We start from the raw sequence: 19,097 nt of genomic DNA on the forward strand, positions 1-19,097 counted from the left end.
TTCTTTTTATTCCTTCTTGTAGTCTATATAGGTCTACATAAATAATATCAATTTCAACACTTATAAACTTCAAATTTCGTTAAGGCTAAAGTAAGTTTATGTATACTTTATGTTAGATATATTATTTTATCTTTTTTTTTTATCTTTTATCTTTTATCTTTAGTTAGTTTGTTATTATTTTTTATTTGTATTTGGGGCTTAGCCTATATTTCTTTCACTATAACTAAAGAAGGATCATATGTGTACATTCAACATAAGAGAGATTAGTCTTATACATAGTTTTCATTCTATTCAACATAGTATCTAGAGTCAAGTTCTTTTGAAGAAATTTTTTTTGTTGCCTCTACATTACACCCGTCACTGGCGACGGCGACGCCATCTAGCACTACTGGCAACGTCATCTTCTACCGCTACCGACATCGCAATCGTCTACCGTTGCCTTTACCAAAGTTCTAGTTTCGACCGACGATCACATGGTTTTGATCGTTTCGGCCATGCGACTACCATGCCATCAACAACGCCTTCATCGGAGCTCCTACACGCTCTCAAAAGTTGTGAATTTGCTCCTTTTTGGTTGTGCATGGTGGCATGTCTAGTAGCAATTCAGAACATTGAGGTCACTTGTTTTCCTCTTTCGGGTTCATCGTGCGTTGTTGCATGTCTCGTCTCCTCTCAAGTAGTTATTTAGAGCATTGAGAGTGCTTTTTTTTCTTTCTTAGGAGCCTTGATTAGAGAATCTTGGATTTTTATGGTTTCTCTCTCATGTTCATCCATGGCTTCTTCCACCGTCGTCTCTTCTAACCTTCCTTTTGTCATCATTGCGTTTGACCCGTCCATATATATTTTTTCTCCCATGGAAAAGATGACTTTTTTTAGTTTATTTATAGTCGTGGTGGCTCTCCAACGATGACCTCTTTATCCACTGGATGTCAACAATGCATTCCTCAATGGTGATTTGCAAGAAAGATTTACATGAAGCAACCTCTCAAATTTGTTTCTCAAGGGGAGTTTTTTGAGTTGGAATTTCGTCTTCTATGTCGTCTTACAAATCATTAACAATTTGGTGTCACTCGAGTGTAGAAACATATATTTTCACTAAGTCTTTATGGATTATATTAGTAACAAGCTTGGTACATACAATTTGTATGCAGTAACTTGAGGGTGAGTGTTAGATATATTATTTTATCTTTTCTTTATCTTTTATCTTTAGTTTGTTTGTTATTATTTCTTATTTGTATTTGGGATTAGTCCACATTTCTTCTATTATAAATAGAGGACCCTATGGGTATATTGAATACAAGGAAGATTAATCTCATACATAATTTTCACTATATTCAACACTTTATATATATATATATATATCTTTATATATATATATATATATATATATATATATATATATGTATATGTCATCTTTTAGTTTGATAAATGGATAAAATGTTTTAAAATAACCAAAAATTTTATCGTAAATAACATTAATATGAACAGTTAAATTTTTTATTAATAATAATTAGGTCAAATAATTGATTAAATATAATTATTTTAACTTTGATAATATTATAGTGGTTTTTTATGGTATAAGAAGTGGTAATATATTTATATAGGTATGTATATATGTAAGTGGAGGAACCCACATCTAACTCACAGCCTCTTAAAATACTCAGAAAGAAATAAAACTAGGAACAAATCCATAAAGTATAACAGTGAAGCAAAGTTTACTGGTTTGTATCAGGGCAATAAATCTTTCTCCTGAAACAGACAAATAGTTCCGAATTTTCTTTTCACATGGCTTTCAAGCATGCAAACATGGGAAATCCCGAATTCTACGATAACTTGTACGTTATTGTCTTAGAAAAGCAACTGAGAAAAATAAAATAAAAAAATCTAGCATATATTACAACTACTAATAAATTTTATCTAGGAGAGCTACCACTTTGCAGTTTAACAAGAGAATTGTATGCACCATCGCGTCCGAGTGAAATCAATTCGTTATGTGAACCTTGTTCCACAACCTTCCCATTCTTAATCACAGCAATGTAGTTGGATTTCTGTATTGTAGAGAGCCTGTGAGCCACTGCTATGCATGTTCTTCCAACCATTATCTTCTCTAGTGCTTCTTGGACCAAGATCTCTGACACACTATCAAGTGCACTTGTAGCCTCATCTAGAAGAAGTATTGCAGGATTCTTCAGAATCGCCCTAGCTAATGCTATTCTTTGCTTCTGACCTCCTGATAGCTGAACTCCTCTTTCACCACAGTATGTCTCATACCCATCATTCATTCCACTGCCATCACAAACACCATCAAGACAAAAAAGACAAAGAAGGTGTCAGGGCCAAGAGGAAGAAGGTTTCAAGGTGAGCTAATGCGGTTTAACTTCGTAAAATATTTTGCCAATACAAAACTTAATATTTATGTCATGTTTAGAGTAGCTACATTTTGAGTTTCTTTCTCTTCTCCTTGACGGGATAAGGTGGCCCAAACACAATGTCTAAAACATAAAATTAGCCTCTATAAGCTAGTTGGAAGAACATATTTGCAGATGATAACTTATGACAAACTACTTATGGAAACAATTACTTGTTATATAAAAAGCTAAACCCTGTTTGATTTTTTATTATGGAAACTGCTTATTTCATGTTAGTCACTTTCTCAATAAATGTGAGCTTCTATATAAGCTAATTAGAGAAGCTTTTACTTTTAAGGAAAAGAGAAATTGAAAAAAGTTGTATCAAATGTTACCTATTGTTTAGCTGTTCTCTCTAGCAGCCTGAGCATGCAGGTATGTCAGTTTTAATTCTTATTTGTTTCCTTAATGTTGTGTTTAGGAAAATGAAAGAAATTTTTGCATCTGAACAAAGAATGTTTAGAAAAAGTGAACTGAAAGACCTTTTCTTTTTGAATCTTTTATTTACAGTTCTCTCGTACCTTATGAATTCATGAGCATTAGCCAGAGATGCTGCCCTTCTTATCTCAGATTCTGTTGTGTTTTCTTTCCCATAGGCAATGTTTTCTCGTATGGTGCCAGAAAAAAGGGCTGGCTCTTGACTCACTAATGCAATTTGTGACCTCAGCATTCTTAAATTATAGGACTTGATGTCTTGCTCATCTATGCACACCGTTCCCTTTGCAGGATCATAAAACCTTTCAATAAGACCAATAACTGTTGATTTACCACAACCACTGTGCCCTACTAGAGCCACTGTTTTCCCAGCTTCAATTTTAAGAGATAAGCCCTTGAAAACCATTTGATCAGGTCTAGTTGGATATGCAAAGAAAACATTTTTTAGGTCAACTCTACCCCTTATTTTCCTCCTTTTCTCACCACCCCATGAAGTCTCAGGGTCAATCTCAGTTTTCCTGTCTAGCATTGCAAAAACTGATCCAACTGCGCTGCTTCCTTTGGACAAGTCAGAAGTCATGCTTCCAGCATCTGCAATTATGTAAGCAGTGAAGAGTAATATTAAAAATGCTTGGAAGAGTTCCTTTGGGTCTATTTTATGATCTATCAAGAGCCTCCCACCATACCAGTAAGCCAGTGCTGTTGATGAAGTGTTGAAAAACTGAGAGCTGAAAAGACCAAAGCCTGAAATCCATGACTGCCTAATACTCTCCTTTTTAGGCCCTACCATTGTGGATTTGAAAAGTGCCAACATTCTTTTCTGAGAGCTGAAGGCAGTTATGGTTCTATGGTTTACAACAGCTTCACTTGCAAGTTGACTTCCTTCCCTTTGTGCCTTACGAGCTTTCTCGGCCATACTCTTCATCAAGACACTTCTTGAGTAAAAGCTTCCAATGACTAATGGCTGCACTGCAATCATCACAAGGGAAAGCCTCCATGTGAGCGCAAGTCCTAGAGTGTAGGCGAAGACAGACCCAAAAACTGCTTGAGCCAACAAACACAGTCGATCTCCAACAAGGGAACGGACCAAGTTGGCTTCAGAGGATAATCTTGCACAAATGGACGCACTTGTGTTCTCTTCATGATCAAACCACCCTATCTCAAAAGTCATCAACTTCTCTAGCATCTTCTCTCTTATTCTTTTAGTCAACCTTTCTCCCATAACTGCAAAGTTATAGTGCTGAAGAATACTAGTGAAGAAGTTGAAAACACCAATTCCTAAGAAAATGAGGGCCAGTTCTTTAGCTTTAGACTTCATCTTAGAGCTATCAGTTTCAAAATAAACTGATATAAGTGTTCCTACACAGTATGCATTCACAGGCTGTACTGCTCCTGACCCTATTGCTCCTAAGATTCCTAGCATTGCTCTTCCCCACTCAGGTGCATTCATTTTCAGCAAACGCCACTGTGAAGGAGCTGGATGATTAGCTCGTTTCATGTTATCCTCATAACTATCATCATCAGGATCATATTGAATAGAATATGAGTATGGTGTTCCCATGGAAAACCCCTGACTGAAGGGATTCAACATTGGACTGCCTACAGTGCTTGATCTGAAACTTACAGCTGGACTCTGTTGAATGCTCATCCTGTGAGAGTTCTTTCCTTCTATTTGAAGATTGGAAGGTTTGAATTCATCAGTTTGGGATGTTACTTGCTGCAACTCTACCATGTGAGCATACTCACCATCAGTCAATTCCATGAGCTCATTATGAGTACCTGTTTCAATGACTCTCCCTGCTTGAAGGACTGCAATCATGTGAGCAGATTGAATTGTGGACAAGCGGTGAGCGATGATAATTGTTGTCCTTCCTTTTGAAGCTTGATCAATGGCTGCTTGCACCACTCTTTCAGATTGAGCATCCAATGCACTGGTAGCTTCATCAAGCAAGAGAACCTTTGGATCCCTTAGCAAGGCTCTTGCTATGGCAACACGTTGCTTCTGCCCACCAGACAACTGAAACCCAAACTGCCCAACCTAGGAAAACCATGGTGGTTTGCAATAACAAGGATTTAATGGAATTTTACATCAAAGATTTAAATACAATTAGTTCTCTACTTTTAACTGTTTTTTTTATATAACATGTAGATTTCAATGTAAATTAGTACATGCCCATTATTGAACGTATGCAGGTTAAAGATTTTGCCGTGTTGTTCATTTACTAAGATAGCATGATGCCAAATAGGATTAAATGTTAGTCAACTCTGCAAAATCTGAAACTGCAATGACTTTGCTAAACAGTAAGAATCAATTTATAAACATTTTTTCATGTAAGGACCAAACTGAAGTGTTGATTTTTCGGATGTAGAGACCAAAATAAAAAGGGGAATAAAGTCTTGTTAATTTAAAACAATAGAAAAGATCAAACTATTTTGATGTGCTTAGGTGCTATAAAGTATTAGGTAGAAACCTTTAAATGATATTATAATGAAATTTCAAAAGAAGCATGCTCAAAACACAATCAAATTTATAGAAATTTCGTTCTGTTTCCCTCTTTTTCTCCTCTTTATGTATATTAGTTTGTTTTCATAGTTCATCTGAGGAAACAAGTTGAGACCAACTTACTTGAGTTTCATATCCATCTGGCAACTTGACAATGAAATCATGTGCATTAGCTGCTTTAGCCGCAGTTATCACACTTTCCATTGAAGCTCCTTCCTTTCCAAACAATATATTCTCTTTTATGGAAGTGGCAAAGAGAACAGGTTCTTGATTTACAAGACCAAATTGGGATCTCAACCACTTCAGTTGAAGCCTGTTAGTCTTGTGACCATCCAAGAGTATTACTCCTTCAATAGGGTCATAAAACCTTTCAAGCAAGGCTATGATAGTGGATTTACCTGAACCACTACCTCCCACAAGGCCTACCTTCTTGCCTGCTGGAACAGTGAGATTGAATCCTTGCAAGACTGGTGTGTCTGGCCTAGATGGGTAACAAAAGTGGATGTCTTGAAATTCAATCTCTCCCCTCACATATGACAAGGCCTTTCCTTTCTTATCTTCAGAATCTATGGTTGGCACCCGATCAATCATTTCTAAGAGACGTGTGACTGCAGCAGTTGCCTCTGTGAGGGCAGTTAAATTTGGAAGGGCACTTAAAATGCTCCTGAAATTCATTAAGTTAATCATATAAGCATTAACATGTCAGATTAAAAATGTGAACTATATGATGAAAGAGAATTTGGATTCTCTGCTGGGTTTTTCTCTATTGTTACTCTGTTGTGTATTCAAAATACATTCATAGGCATGGATTTTGATGTTTTAAAATATATTAAAAAGATTTTGAAAGTACCAACATCATTGTACTTTTAATCCTCAGCAGAGGACAGCACCAAAAAACCCAACAGAGAATCTGGAGTTCGATGAAAGACTAGAATTTAAAAGATGAGAAAATCACTCACAAGCCTCCCATGAGAACATTGAAGCCAGCTACAAACACATGGCCACCTTGTTCTCCCATTTTAGTGATCAGAATTGTTCCAACCCAAGCTTGAAAGCCCCAACTTATATAAATGACCCCCATACTTCCCAACATTAACCCTTTTGCAAAACCTTGCTTTGTTCCAAATTCCAGTGTTTTCTGAAGTGCGCTGCTAAATCTGTTTAGTGTTTGATTCTCCCCAACATATGAATAAACAGTTCTTATCGAAGATATTGCCTGCTCTGCTATGCCACCGGCAACCCCATAAGACTCAATCATTTTCATTGCGAGGTCCAACATGATCTTCCCAAATACAAGTGCTGGAACAATGAACATGACAGAGAGTGGTATGGCTGCCAATGTAAGTCTCCATGAAAGTACAAATGCAAAGATGTGGCAAAATAGGAATGTTGACATATAAGCCAGGCAATCAGGTATCTACACAGAAAGAAGAAAATATAAATTAATAAAACAGAAATGAAGAGTTCTGCTATTATCAGATTTTGAAACTCATCCATTAAAAACGTTACCAAATTAGTTAGATTTCAAATTCACGTTAACAACAGAGGAAAAATTACATTAAATGCAGAATAAATTTTAAAGGAACAAAAATGAGATGAAAAGGAAGAAAGAATCTGAATATTATCATAAGAAATACTTAACAGTCACAACAATTACAAAAGTTCAAATAAACTCAAAGAGTTGCTTTTGTGGAGCTACAAAGCCATGTTTCACATTGCACAAAAAGTAATAATTACAAATGTTGTATTTACTCGACACAGGTAGAAAAAGTATAAATCAAAGAATAAATTTATAGAAATTTCGTTCTGTTTCCCTAATTGCATGATGTCTATTCTTGATATGCTTTATTCTTCCATGTATAATAGGTTCCTTTTCAATTGATATGGTAGACTTGTCAACATTTAAAACAGTTGCGTTATTGTATCATTGACCAACAGTTAACAAAAAAATTTCTACGCCAAACGACTTGACCATTGATATGACTTTTAAAATAGTTATGGTAAAAGGTAAAAGTCATAGAACTTACTAAATAAGAGAATTTATGATTAGATAACAGTATAAAAGTCTCTTACACTATTTCTGCATACACTATTTACTCATAAATATGTCGCTAATGCACTTTTTATGTACTAGTTTAAACCAGAAGACCTATCTACTTTTGGAGATCTATGATCATGATCATCACTGAATTCCAAACAAGAACTAGAAATGCATAACTGCAGAAAAACCTTCTCACACAAGACAACTTGGATTGTATTGGCATCTGAGGAAATGAGTGAAACAACTTGGTAGGTTGTTGAAGAGCCACCAGTCTGTGTGTCAAAGAAACCGACATCTTGTCTTAGGACTGATTTTAGGTATTCCATTCTCATTCTGGAAGCCTGTCTCTCAGCAGTTCTTGTCCAACATATTCCTTCTGTAGTAGGCAACATCAATTGGTATCAAGCATGAAAAGTAGTTAGATTTGCTTTTTCTAATGCTAGCAATGCTAATTGCATAACTTCAAAATTGATGTTAAATCTTCTAGGGAAGTAAATGAGCTACCAAGTGTGCAACTTACCAATAAAAGCTGAAAGACCAACTCCAAGTGCAGCACAAAAAAGCCTCAACGCATACTGAAAAAAATGCAAAATTGTTGAGTAATCATAGGAAAGACCTTGCTTAAGTGGTATTCTTCATAGATGCATAAATCAGTTTCTACGTGCATGATCCAATGAATTCTTAAAGTTTCATAATACTTATAGTTAGAGAGACAAATAACTTCTTTTCTGAAACTCACATGACAACTTTAACTTCTAAATCAAATAACTGCCAAAAAGTTAACATAAGCAGTTTCCAGAAAAATTGTTTACTAAACTAGCTGATGCACTTCTGCCACATATAGTACACCAGTTGTATATAGAAGAAGGGTACAGATTTTATTGAACAAGCTCACCTTGTTCACATCATGCATTTGCAAGTGACTATTTTTGTCTCCATAGGCGTTGATCACATCACTAAGAATGTACATCATTAGAGGGGTCTGTAGTCCATCTCCAAGGCTTCCCAAGGTCCCAAAGAACATCAGCAATCTATCCACTCCATCTGCATAACGAAACAAACTATTGTTCCCCATTTCCCCTTAACTCTCCCTATGAAGAGATACCCCTCAATTTATTTTTTCAAGATTCAGTAGTTTTGTAACCAATCTCAGTGAAAACACAAAAAAGACTAATATATACTAACTATATTCTCTTAGCAAAATCAGCAGCCAACAGATGGCTCTTACTGTTGTCTTTTTTCAACCAAAACCGTAATGGATACAACATGCAAGAGTGGAATTGGCCGGGCAATTACATTATTCAAACTTTGAAAACTTTGTTTGTGTAATTTGATATATGTAGTGTTTGATAGTTGTTGTTGTTGCACCTAGTTTATTAGCCCGGCACAAAATTCCACGAGGGTCACTGTTAATGTGTCTTTTTGCACTTCTTACAATGACATAGATTCATGCAAAGAATTATTCCCGTTATAATCGTGGATATGATGTGTTGCCAATTGGACCAAGTCAAGTATTGTTGCCAACTTCATAAGGCAATGATCCGATATTTCCAAGACAAGTGTATTGGAAATGTCTTTCTACCTTTGCATTGTTATGTAGGGCCAATCTCACTCGAGGAATCCAAAATTTCCATTTGATATCTATCAGAATGTACTTGCCTTCAATGGTATCATTCTACCCGAAAAACAACAAAGAAAACAAACCATATAAGTAAATAGATAGATATAGAGAGAGTGAAAAAGTGAGTTTAAAGACATTCATGTAAGATTATATTATTTTGTATAATTAAAAATCATATTTAAGATAATTTTTAATTGGTTGATTGTATATCAACGCTCTTGGATGAAAGTGCACACTTCGATCTGAGCAGCTACAACAATCTCTATATATTTGCCATTTGTCGTTAAGGAATGTGATCCGTTACTAAATAAGAATATGCTGCCGGCCTTACTCAGCAAGAGGTACTTGAGTCAATCTTTGTTGCACATATTCTCTGTGTTTCCTCTCATACAAGGAGAATTTGCAGTAACAGTTTCCTTCAACATCATCTTTCACCATTTAATATTAGTAAGCTTTCTAAAAAATTGCTCTTCGACGTCCTTTGAGCCACTTGGAAGGATTTAGTTGTTGTATTTTTATCTTTTTATGATGTGGAAAGTGTTCTTTTGTTCGAGGGTATAGCAGTGGTATTTTTTGGGTGCTTATTTAGCATTTATTCAAGTGTATCATGGTAACTTTAGAAGAATTAAAATAAATATCATTTTGTATTTTTAATGAAATATTAATTTTTTTTCATATATATAATAATAATACCAATGACAACATGGTTACTTGTGTCGAGATTTTACACAATCATTGCTGTCATTAGTGAATTAGTGATATGTCCGTGGAGATTTTCGTTAGCCAAACGAGTCCTATTGGATAAAGACGGTTTTTTTTCCCACTCTTCATAAAATCTTTCTTTCAACTCCTTAAAATTTCGTATAAAGTAAAATATAAAACGGAATTGCCACGTTAATTTCTCCTTCAAAATTTTCCCGGGAAATGAGAGCACAAGAGGAAACTAGTTTTTTTTTTAAAATAAAATTTTGTTTTCTAAATTACTTCAATGAAAAAATTATTTACACCTCTCATATTGTAAAATATGAAAAACATAATAGGAAAGATACGGGACTGCAAGAAGAATAAGCTGGCATTTTCAGAAAAAAAAAATGTTTTTGTCTTCGGTGTTTCCTATACAAATCTCAAGAACAAAATTAAGAATAAAATGATAATTTGTTATATTTAGAGCACCTCCTTTCTAAAGTTTCTTATATGGATGACTATAAATTTTTTCATCTCATATCTGTTCTACCTTTTTCTCTTTACTTTTGAGCTTCTATTATGGTTAAGTGTTTATTTCATTTGTTGGATGTTTGATGATCTCACACCTGTTATTTTCCCTCTTCTTTGGTTCAATTCTGGTTTAAAAAATATTTTCTGTTGCTAAAAAACTCACTGAAATTTTTTGTATTGAAGGAACGCTCCTAAACTAAGTGTTGTAACGATCGAAGCTCCAAATACAAGGAAGGTTTCCTTAAACATAAGGAACTTCTAAGAGCTCCCATTCATGATGCTCTCAGAAGAGAAAAAACCAGTACACGACAAATAGCATCTCTGAGAAATCTAAATAGGAGGAAAAAAACATATACCTGAAGTTATATTAACAAGTGATCTTAAATCCCGAGGAACATTATAATCCAAAAAGCATCAGGTAATTCGAATATACAATTACTGATAATACAGGGATTCCAAACATAAATATATTTTAATCATGAAATATGTTTTCTAACTATAATCAAATAGTTAGAGCATCTATATCATGTAATGAGAAAAATAATAAGAACTCAAAATCTAAAGGTCCCTTAGAAATCATGTAGATTGTAGCTCACTATCAAAACCAATATGATAATGATTTAATTAAAGATTTTCTACTGTATATAGTGTTTCATCAAAATACACATAGGACAAGTCAGAATATGGCAATCTAATACTGCAGCAATGAAGTAATAAAAATATCGAGTATACAACACTACAAAAACAAATTCACTCATCATCTTTGTATGGATACTCTTCTGGAACATGCTTGAGAAGTTTTACCTGCAACTCAAACACATCATCGCCTCGAAGCACATCTCGGAGCCAAGTTACCTCAGTCTTCATTGACACCTGTACATAGATATATGGGAAACATGTTTAAAAATAAAGAACAAAAGCTTATGGTGTGGAAAAAAAAAACCCTTAATGCCTCACCATGATTCCCAATTCCCAAGATATAACAGAATATTACATACCATGCCTCATTTTCCTCCAGGGCAATTTACTACCATAAAGGTGTTCAGTAATTTAATCAGATTGAGTTCAGTGACATGATATTGGTCAATTTTAACTTTCCCAAAATTGGAAATTATCAAGCTAAACATTGACTTTATTTCTAGTTCTGCACAAAAAGAATTCATTCATAAAATATTTTAAGGATTTATATAGAATGTAAACAACAACTCGGAAAGCAAAAACTGATAAAACAATTTCCCTTTCCATTTACAACTATGCTACACAAACAATATAGGAGTCATCTATTTCATGTTTGAGAAAATACTCAAATTTAGAAGACCACGGAGGAGGGATTCAGTAATCAAACTATTATATTTTCCAACTTTCCTAACTGTTAAAAGTGGAACAAAATAACTAGTATTTGATAGACTGAAGTTCTATAAAGTTGAAGTAACAAGTAAATTGAAGTAATAAATAGGACCAGAACTTACCATATCTAAGGCTCCTCTAATGACTCCACTTAAGATGTTGCAATAGTACAGACCTTGGCAGTTGTCAGGAAGTTCAACAAAATCTACCAAAGGATTATCCTCCAAGACAATACTACAACATGTCCCATCAGCATCCCAATTGGTCACAGATGCAGTAACACCGAGGAACATTTTAAAACCAACCTGTAAAAAAGCAAGAGTAAAGTTGATAAAATTAAAAACTTACCTTATCGTTTAAATACACATTACTAGTAATAAAATTAATAAACAAACAAAAAATTGTTGATCAGACAACCAAGAATGAATGTTTAATGCTGTGAACCTCATACCAATCAAAGTGTCACCCAGACGTAACATACCTAAAATAAACATCCGTAGCCCAAACCAATCAGTACATGTGACAAAAACCAGGGAGTATAATAGAACAAAATCATAAAGGAATTACATATATGATATCCTCCTATAACAATTCACCAAAGTGAGTGATTGACTAAATAGTTGGTGACAACAAGTGGTTCGACCAGAAAAATAAGTACTCATCATTCTTAAACAAATGATTACATTTGTAACATAATTGATTTTCTTATAAGCTTTTGTTGAAAGGTGCATATAGAGAGAGAAATTGTTTTCCCAAAATAGCTAATCCAAAATCCCACTTATCGAAAGCATGGATCTGATCATCAGGTTGACAGATAGGAATCTATAGACTATCTACTAGAAAATACCCTAAAAACAACCGTTATAGTTAAAAGAAAGATAAACATAAACATTAATACTTTTCCTTGATTATAATATGAGCATGAAGGAATACACTTATATAAAATGTACCAACAACTAAATGATGACCCTACAAGTGTCATCACTTACTTTAGGGAATAAAAATTTAAAATAAATAATGTTATTTTCAGTATTCTGAGACCGTCTTATAAAATCCTTAAGCCACTTGATTTTCATTCTGGCCTCTTTAGGCCCATCCAATCCACCACTTCACATTGGACCTAGTTCTCAAGGTCCTTAAAATTTGCATGAACCTGTTCGTGAAAATAGGAGGCCGTGGAAAGATTGGGGTCCAATAATGTGGTTGAAAGTTAACTTGGGGCAAACGAGGAAGAAACAATCATGTTATAGGGTCAAGCAATTAAATATATCAACAAAAATTGCCTTTAGAACATGTAAACTATTAAGAAATGGACTTTAAGCCTAAACCAACCCTACAAAACCGGCTTGTAAGGTAAGATTTACACTCACTTATATATTATAAATTGGTCTTATCTCTAGTCAATGTAGAACTTTCAACACACTCCCCTCACGCTAAGATATAAACATCTCAAGCATGAGCCTAGACATTAATGATTGGTCTGATAACAGTCCGATAGTGGGTGGAACTATGTCCAACAAACACAAATCTCACTAGGATAGGCTTTAAATTATGGCTCTGATATTATGTTAAGAAGTGGACTTTAAATCTAACTCAAGCCCATAAAATCGGCTTGTAAGATGAGATTTACATCCACTTATATATTGTAAATTAGCCTTATTTCTAATCAATGTGGGACTTTCAACATAAATAATGGAAAGTCATGATGAAAAGATGGAGATTGTAGGGGTTTGTTAAAAAAACGATCTAATGGCTGGGAAAAGGGTAGAGTCAACAAAAAATGCGAAAGTGGGGAGGAGTGATTGGCAATAATGGGTACAAAGTTTCATGGGTGGGGAGGTGGAGGTATAAGGGAAAGTTGTGAACACATAGGAGAATCCGAAGGAAGTGCGGTGGGGCAGCACACTATCGGGTGACATGTGATCAAGGTTATCAAACTCGAGAGTTTACGTAAACTCGTGAGTCAAAGTACTCGACTCATAAAATTTTACATGAAAAAATAATTGTATAAATAATGTCTAATTTAAATAAGTCCACAAAATTATATAACTATAAATAAATTTATTGAAATATTATTTATAAAAATATTAACATAAATTAAAATATCAAGTGTCTATTTTTAATTCTCTAATCCTCTAATGATATAATTATTAAAAACTATAAAGGAAAAAAAAACAGTGCAGCAGTTGAAGGCAAAAAAAGACACGAACAAAGGCTTAGTACTTTTCAGAAAAAAAAAATTGCTTCACTTACATTACACCACACGAAGGACACAAACCAAGGGCTGTGAGCATATTAGTGAAATAAAGGCATGATGAATGCGAAAAACAGAGCACACGATCAGAGGCGAAACAGTGTGACAACTGAAGGAGGCACGACGCAATGCGACAATCAGTGACGGCGAGATCGTGGCAACAACGACCGCGAACAAGGGCAAAAGGCAAGCAAGGACAAAACGCGAGCGACAACTACTAAATCGTAGAGACGAAGCACAATGTTGAGTTAATTGTAGGAGACAAACAAGAAATAGAGCTTCGTCACTCAACCTAAATCAGAAAACCCTAATATGGTGAGCCCTAAATCTTCACGAACTTGCCAAATCGGAAGCAACTTTGAAACCCTTGTTTAAGGGTTAGATACAGGAAAGCATAACCCATGGTACAATGGAAAACTTGGTTGTCAAGACCACTGGTGTGACCATTGTGCCGGCAGCAGTTGCATGGTCATTGTGGAGGCCACTGTGTCGGCAACAGTTGTGGTTATGGCAACTTGTATCTTGGATAATTTGCATCAATGGAAGGTGGAGGTGATATCTGTTATTTTGCAATTGTGGAATATGTTGGAGTTGGTGTATGGTATGATGGAAACTTGGCGTTTGGGAGTAACCCCAAAGAGAAAATACAACGATGTGGAATAAAGGGACAACTGCAAGCATGTTGAACAGACCATTAATAGCAGAGGAGAAGGGGACAAGAAAAGAATCAATGGATTGTAAGCGTGTAGTGTTGTGAGAATTTTTTTGTTCTTCATAGCGGGTGATTTGGGTCTGTAAGGCATCTAGTTTCCGGTGGAAAATAGCTTGGAGATTGTCTTCCATTGTGGTGATGGCTATGGGAGGGGAGTAAGCTGGATGAAAGCACCAAATTGTTAGGAAGATAAAGCTCAGAAACTCTAAATGCCTAAAAGCTATCATTAAAGCTAAGCAGAAGCTAGAAGATAAACTTTCATATTCCAAATGGGTAGAGAACAGTACTCTTACGTAACCTATACCAACAAAAATGATGAACGTACAACTGTTACCATCTTACTACAGGGAATAAAACTATAAACTAAACAATATTCTAACTATATTATGTAAAATCCTTTAACAATTTAATCTTTTTTTTTCTTTTGGGCCTCCACCAGCCCATCCTTTCATAGAAAGTCTATATTTGCAAAGGAACGTGTTATTATATCAATTGCTCTAAGGCATAAATCTTTTTAGATAGCACTTAAAACGGCCACACTATGAACTTCAACATAAGAGCTGTTCATTTTTTAATCTTACCCCGTGCATTATATTGGAATTATACCCCCTCCCTCCAGAATAAAAAAAGGTTACAAATGTGTTGTGCAGAATCAAGTTCAAATCTGCTAGGAAACCACAAAGCAAATAGAGAAAAGAATTTAAAGAAATGAATTATTTTTTCACTTCTCTAAATATGAACAGAACAAAAAGAAAGGTCTCTTTTCCAAGGATTTCCACTTCATAAGGGGTCGAAGACCTTCTTATTTAAGCTAATTCCTACACCCTAGTATATTCCATATCAGAAACATACTATTTTAACTATACACGCGGGCACAACCAAAATCCAACTACAAACCTGTGCATATAAGACTTAATAATAGAAATTGTATGGAGAAGGTGCAGCTCACCTGAATCCATTGTTGTATTTTCAAAAGACATGTATAGATGAAAATAAATACTCATTTCTATAAAACAAAAGTTACTAACATACGTACTAGGAATACAGTTCATAAGGATGTAACATGAATTTTCAAATTATACAATTAAAAGCCTGAGAGAAAATGAGATAATAAAGAATTACCCTCTTAATGAGAAGAGAAAAGTAAAACAATTCTGTAAAACATGTCCATTTAAGCTTTAGCTTCATTTAAAAGAATCAGTTCATGAATCAAAAGTGGAAAAATTTTCCAGGAAGGCATAACATTTAATATCGCAAATCCACTCTCACCATGATTTCAGAGAAAAACATTCTACTGATTTCTTAACAAGCATCATTAGAGCACTATTCAAAAACATCCCTTTTTTAATACTACCAACAACATTAAATTGCAAGTTAATTTCAGCAAGCTGCACATTAAATAACATAGATCAAATGAACAACAGAAGTGCAGAATTTTTTCTGCAGTACAACGAGGATGAGTCTTCACACATTTTTCACCAGCAAGTAGAGACCAAAAAATACAGTACAATACCTTTGCAATTACATCAGTAGTCTCTCTGAAATCGTTGCATCTTGAGACATTAGACTTAGCTAAAAACTCATCAATCAAACGGATTCCAATATTATAACCCCTGAAAAAACCAATCAACCACCAAAATTCACTTACACAATATAAGCAATCTAAATATGAATGGGGTAATTACATCATACTAATAAACCCTCTTTCTTTTTCATCTCCTTTCACTCCATGTCGTACTGGTATGATCACACATATTTTACTTTCCTTCTCTTCCTTTTCTTTTCTCTTTCCACTCCTACTTTCCTTACACGAAATTATTTTATGGTCTAGGATCACCACATGCCCATAATCGGGACAAATTTCCACATGGCACATAACTGAGTTTTTATTATTACAAGGAGCAAAGGTTGACAAACTCTGATAGCCTCCCACTATACATCCCAGCCCAAACATATCCCAAACGCTCACCCTTATTCATATTAATACACACTGAACCAATAAGCCAAAAAATATATATTTTTTAACCTAAAACAATAAACTATCCACATTTATCTAATTCAGAAGAAGAGAGAGATTCAAAGTTTTACATTTGATCAAGCTGCTTGTTAACCTCCTCAACCTCTTCCAGATCCGTGAGCAATTGACGCACAATTGCACCATAAGTCAAAGTAAACAGCTCTGCGTTCTGCACAATCCAAACCAATTAGGATCCTATGAAACGAACTCACTGAATTCCACACACTTCAGCAAAGAGAAAGTTCACATTTTTCAAGGAAAAAGAAATACAAAATCGACGAATCCACTGTTTGGAATGAAAATTGTTGCAGAATCAAGGGGAAAGAGGAACTCTTGCAGGGTTATTTTCTGAAAAACCAAATGGGGCATAAGAGAGGGTTTTGGTTTTGGTTCGGTAAGAGTTGCTTACAACGCGTTCGATGTTGGCGAATATGGCATCGCCGGATCGAGGAGCGACGGGAGGCATTGTCGGAGTTCACTCTCAGAATCTGCTTTGCTGCGATCTGCTTGGCGATGAGTTGAGCAAAGATGTACGACCTTGGATCAGTGCCCACAACAACCCCAGTGTTTTTGCACTCCAACCTTCATTCATAATTGTTTCAACAAATTAATTTAATTTTTTTAAAAGAGGACTTTTTTAAAACATATCTTAATTTAAAAACAACAGATGCACCTATGTATTTCTATTTCTTTACTTTCTATGATAATAACAAAAAAATTAACTTTTATCATAATTATTTTAAAAATAATATATAAAATAAATATTTTTTATAATTTTATTATAGGTAGTTAATTAAATTTAAAATAACAATTATAAACTTTAAATAATAAAATAATTTATATAAATCTATACTGAAGAGGATATTTCTATTTAATGTATATAATTTTTATTTTTGTTTTAACTTTTATAATATAATTGTTAATTGGTTTTTCTAAATATATAATTGTTAACCGTTTCTTTTTAAAGTATATGTTATTTCAAAATATTTTGTATTTTGTAATAATTGTCCCTATGGTTTTTTTTTCATCATACTAGTCAAAGTGACCCGTGTGTGTACGTATGAATTTTATTTTATAAATGTTTTTATTTTATATATAAAAATATAAAGTAATAAAATTATTATATAATGAGATACAATGAAAATTAGGTTGTATAGTATTATTGTAAATATTATTATTAAAGTAATTAAGTATGAAGTAATATGGATCAGGGCTACAATAAGAAAATTAATGAGCTGAACTTAGAAAAGACCATGTGTAGTTGTGTGGTGGTTATTAGGATGCAAAATAATGGTAGAAGTATATCTTGGTGCTCAAATTTTATATCTGTGCTTGGCAAGCTCGGCTCCAACTCAGGCAGAAATGTTGCTTGGTACACATGATACAACTTTTTTTTGTTCATGCGGGTGTGGTTTTTGTGAATGATTTCTATGCTAAAGTTAAGTGTTTGGGTAGGAAGAAGAAGTACCCAACCTAGTAATTGATAATATGGTATTTCAGTTTGCAAACACAATTTACAGTTGTCTATTTACAATAAAGTTTAAGGTAACAGGATAACATGATTACGTATAATCAGAGTGTTTGAATGATACATTTACCAAGTTGTTACAAAAATGTGGGTGGAGTCCTTTGATAGTCCTATAGACCAAGCCTTTTGTTGTGTTGTTGTAAGCTAAATTTGATATGGAACAATTAGAGTTAGAAGTGGTAATAAAGACATAAGACAATTTGGTTTGGTAATTACTTGCCATAGATTCTGGATAACTTCTTTAAAAACTACATTTGTTGTATAGTCTAAAGGCATTTTTGGTTGTCATGGATTAGTATTTTCAGTCCATCTTTTCTACATACTCTAGATATTGCAACATATAGTTGGTCATGACTGAAAATTGGAGTGGTAAGTATGATCCTAGTGATGCTAATTATTGTCCTTGGGATTTGTTAATAGTCATTGTATAGGAAAAAATCATTGCAAACTTCATGACCATAGTGATTATGATGGTGACATAAACACTCGTATAAACATTCGTGGTATATATACTTCATTTATTCCCACCAATAATCATTGATCCTATAACATGGTTTGTCAATCTTGTCACTACTAATCTAATACCATTACATAAACCCTCGGTTTGATCCAAGTTCCTCAAAAGCATAATCAGTGCCCCGATCTTCAAACTAATGTTATGATTTGACAGTCTAGATGTACTTAATGTATTTAGGAACTCTCGTGTAACGTGTTGGAATGCCTTTTGTGTGAATCCTTAGGTATTATTAATGCTATCAGAGCTTAAATGTTGTTTTTCTAAGCTTGCAATTTTGAAATGAATTAGTCTAAGTTATTCATGTGTATAAACATAGTTAACTGTTAAGTTGAATGATGTACATGGAATTAATGACAAAACATAATTATTTATTCCATTCATAGTTTCAATTCTACCAGCAAGAATTCCTCTAGACTACAAAAGGTTGTAATCATAGTAGATATGCATGAGGTATGGGTATGTGTTGCGGACTATAGCTTTAATCGGATCATCAAAGTCC

At 34.2% G+C, this 19,097-nt stretch overlaps 2 protein-coding genes across 3 annotated transcripts; both read right to left on the reverse strand.

The window, feature by feature from the left end:
- Positions 1-1,704: 1,704 nt before the first annotated feature.
- On the reverse strand, positions 1,705-10,023 carry LOC108339000 (putative multidrug resistance protein). 2 transcript variants are annotated; one of them, XM_017576115.2, is made up of 7 exons: positions 8,283-10,023; positions 7,908-7,962; positions 7,576-7,763; positions 6,306-6,763; positions 5,470-6,010; positions 2,930-4,881; positions 1,705-2,286 (listed from the first exon to the last, which is right to left on the reverse strand). In XM_017576115.2, exons 1-7 carry the CDS (start codon positions 8,460-8,462, stop codon positions 1,914-1,916), a joined length of 3,747 nt encoding a protein of 1,248 aa, XP_017431604.1. In that variant the 5' UTR covers positions 8,463-10,023; the 3' UTR covers positions 1,705-1,913. The 2 variants fall into 2 exon arrangements, with proteins under 2 accessions (XP_017431604.1, XP_017431605.1); XM_017576116.2 differs by lacking the exon at positions 8,283-10,023 and having other exon boundaries at positions 7,584-7,763; positions 7,908-7,964.
- Positions 10,024-10,804: 781 nt separating this feature from the next.
- LOC108338928 (uncharacterized) lies at positions 10,805-17,183 on the reverse strand. Its single transcript, XM_017576002.2, has 5 exons — positions 16,963-17,183; positions 16,625-16,722; positions 16,050-16,149; positions 11,693-11,875; positions 10,805-11,096 (listed from the first exon to the last, which is right to left on the reverse strand). Exons 1-5 carry the CDS (start codon positions 17,017-17,019, stop codon positions 10,974-10,976), a joined length of 561 nt encoding a protein of 186 aa, XP_017431491.1. The 5' UTR covers positions 17,020-17,183; the 3' UTR covers positions 10,805-10,973.
- Positions 17,184-19,097: the final 1,914 nt, after the last annotated feature.

The sequence above is a fragment of the Vigna angularis genome, chromosome 5, assembly GCF_016808095.1.
Source record: "Vigna angularis cultivar LongXiaoDou No.4 chromosome 5, ASM1680809v1, whole genome shotgun sequence".
Taxonomy (NCBI): domain Eukaryota; kingdom Viridiplantae; phylum Streptophyta; class Magnoliopsida; order Fabales; family Fabaceae; genus Vigna; species Vigna angularis.

Coding starts and splice junctions, on each gene's coding strand:
- LOC108339000 (XM_017576115.2), bottom strand. CDS start 8,462: ATGGGGAACAATAGTTTGTTTCGTTATGCAGATGGAGTGGATAGATTG. Junction 7,764..7,907: donor TGGTCTTTCAGCTTTTATTG/GTAAGTTGCACA, acceptor TGCCTACTACAG/AAGGAATATGTTGGACAAGA. Junction 4,882..5,469: donor CAGATGGATATGAAACTCAA/GTAAGTTGGTCT, acceptor TGGTTTTCCTAG/GTTGGGCAGTTTGGGTTTCA.
- LOC108338928 (XM_017576002.2), bottom strand. CDS start 17,019: ATGCCTCCCGTCGCTCCTCGATCCGGCGATGCCATATTCGCCAACATC. Junction 16,150..16,624: donor AACAAGCAGCTTGATCAAAT/GTAAAACTTTGA, acceptor TGGTTTTTTCAG/GGGTTATAATATTGGAATCC. Junction 11,097..11,692: donor TTAGAGGAGCCTTAGATATG/GTAAGTTCTGGT, acceptor ATCTATGTACAG/GTGTCAATGAAGACTGAGGT.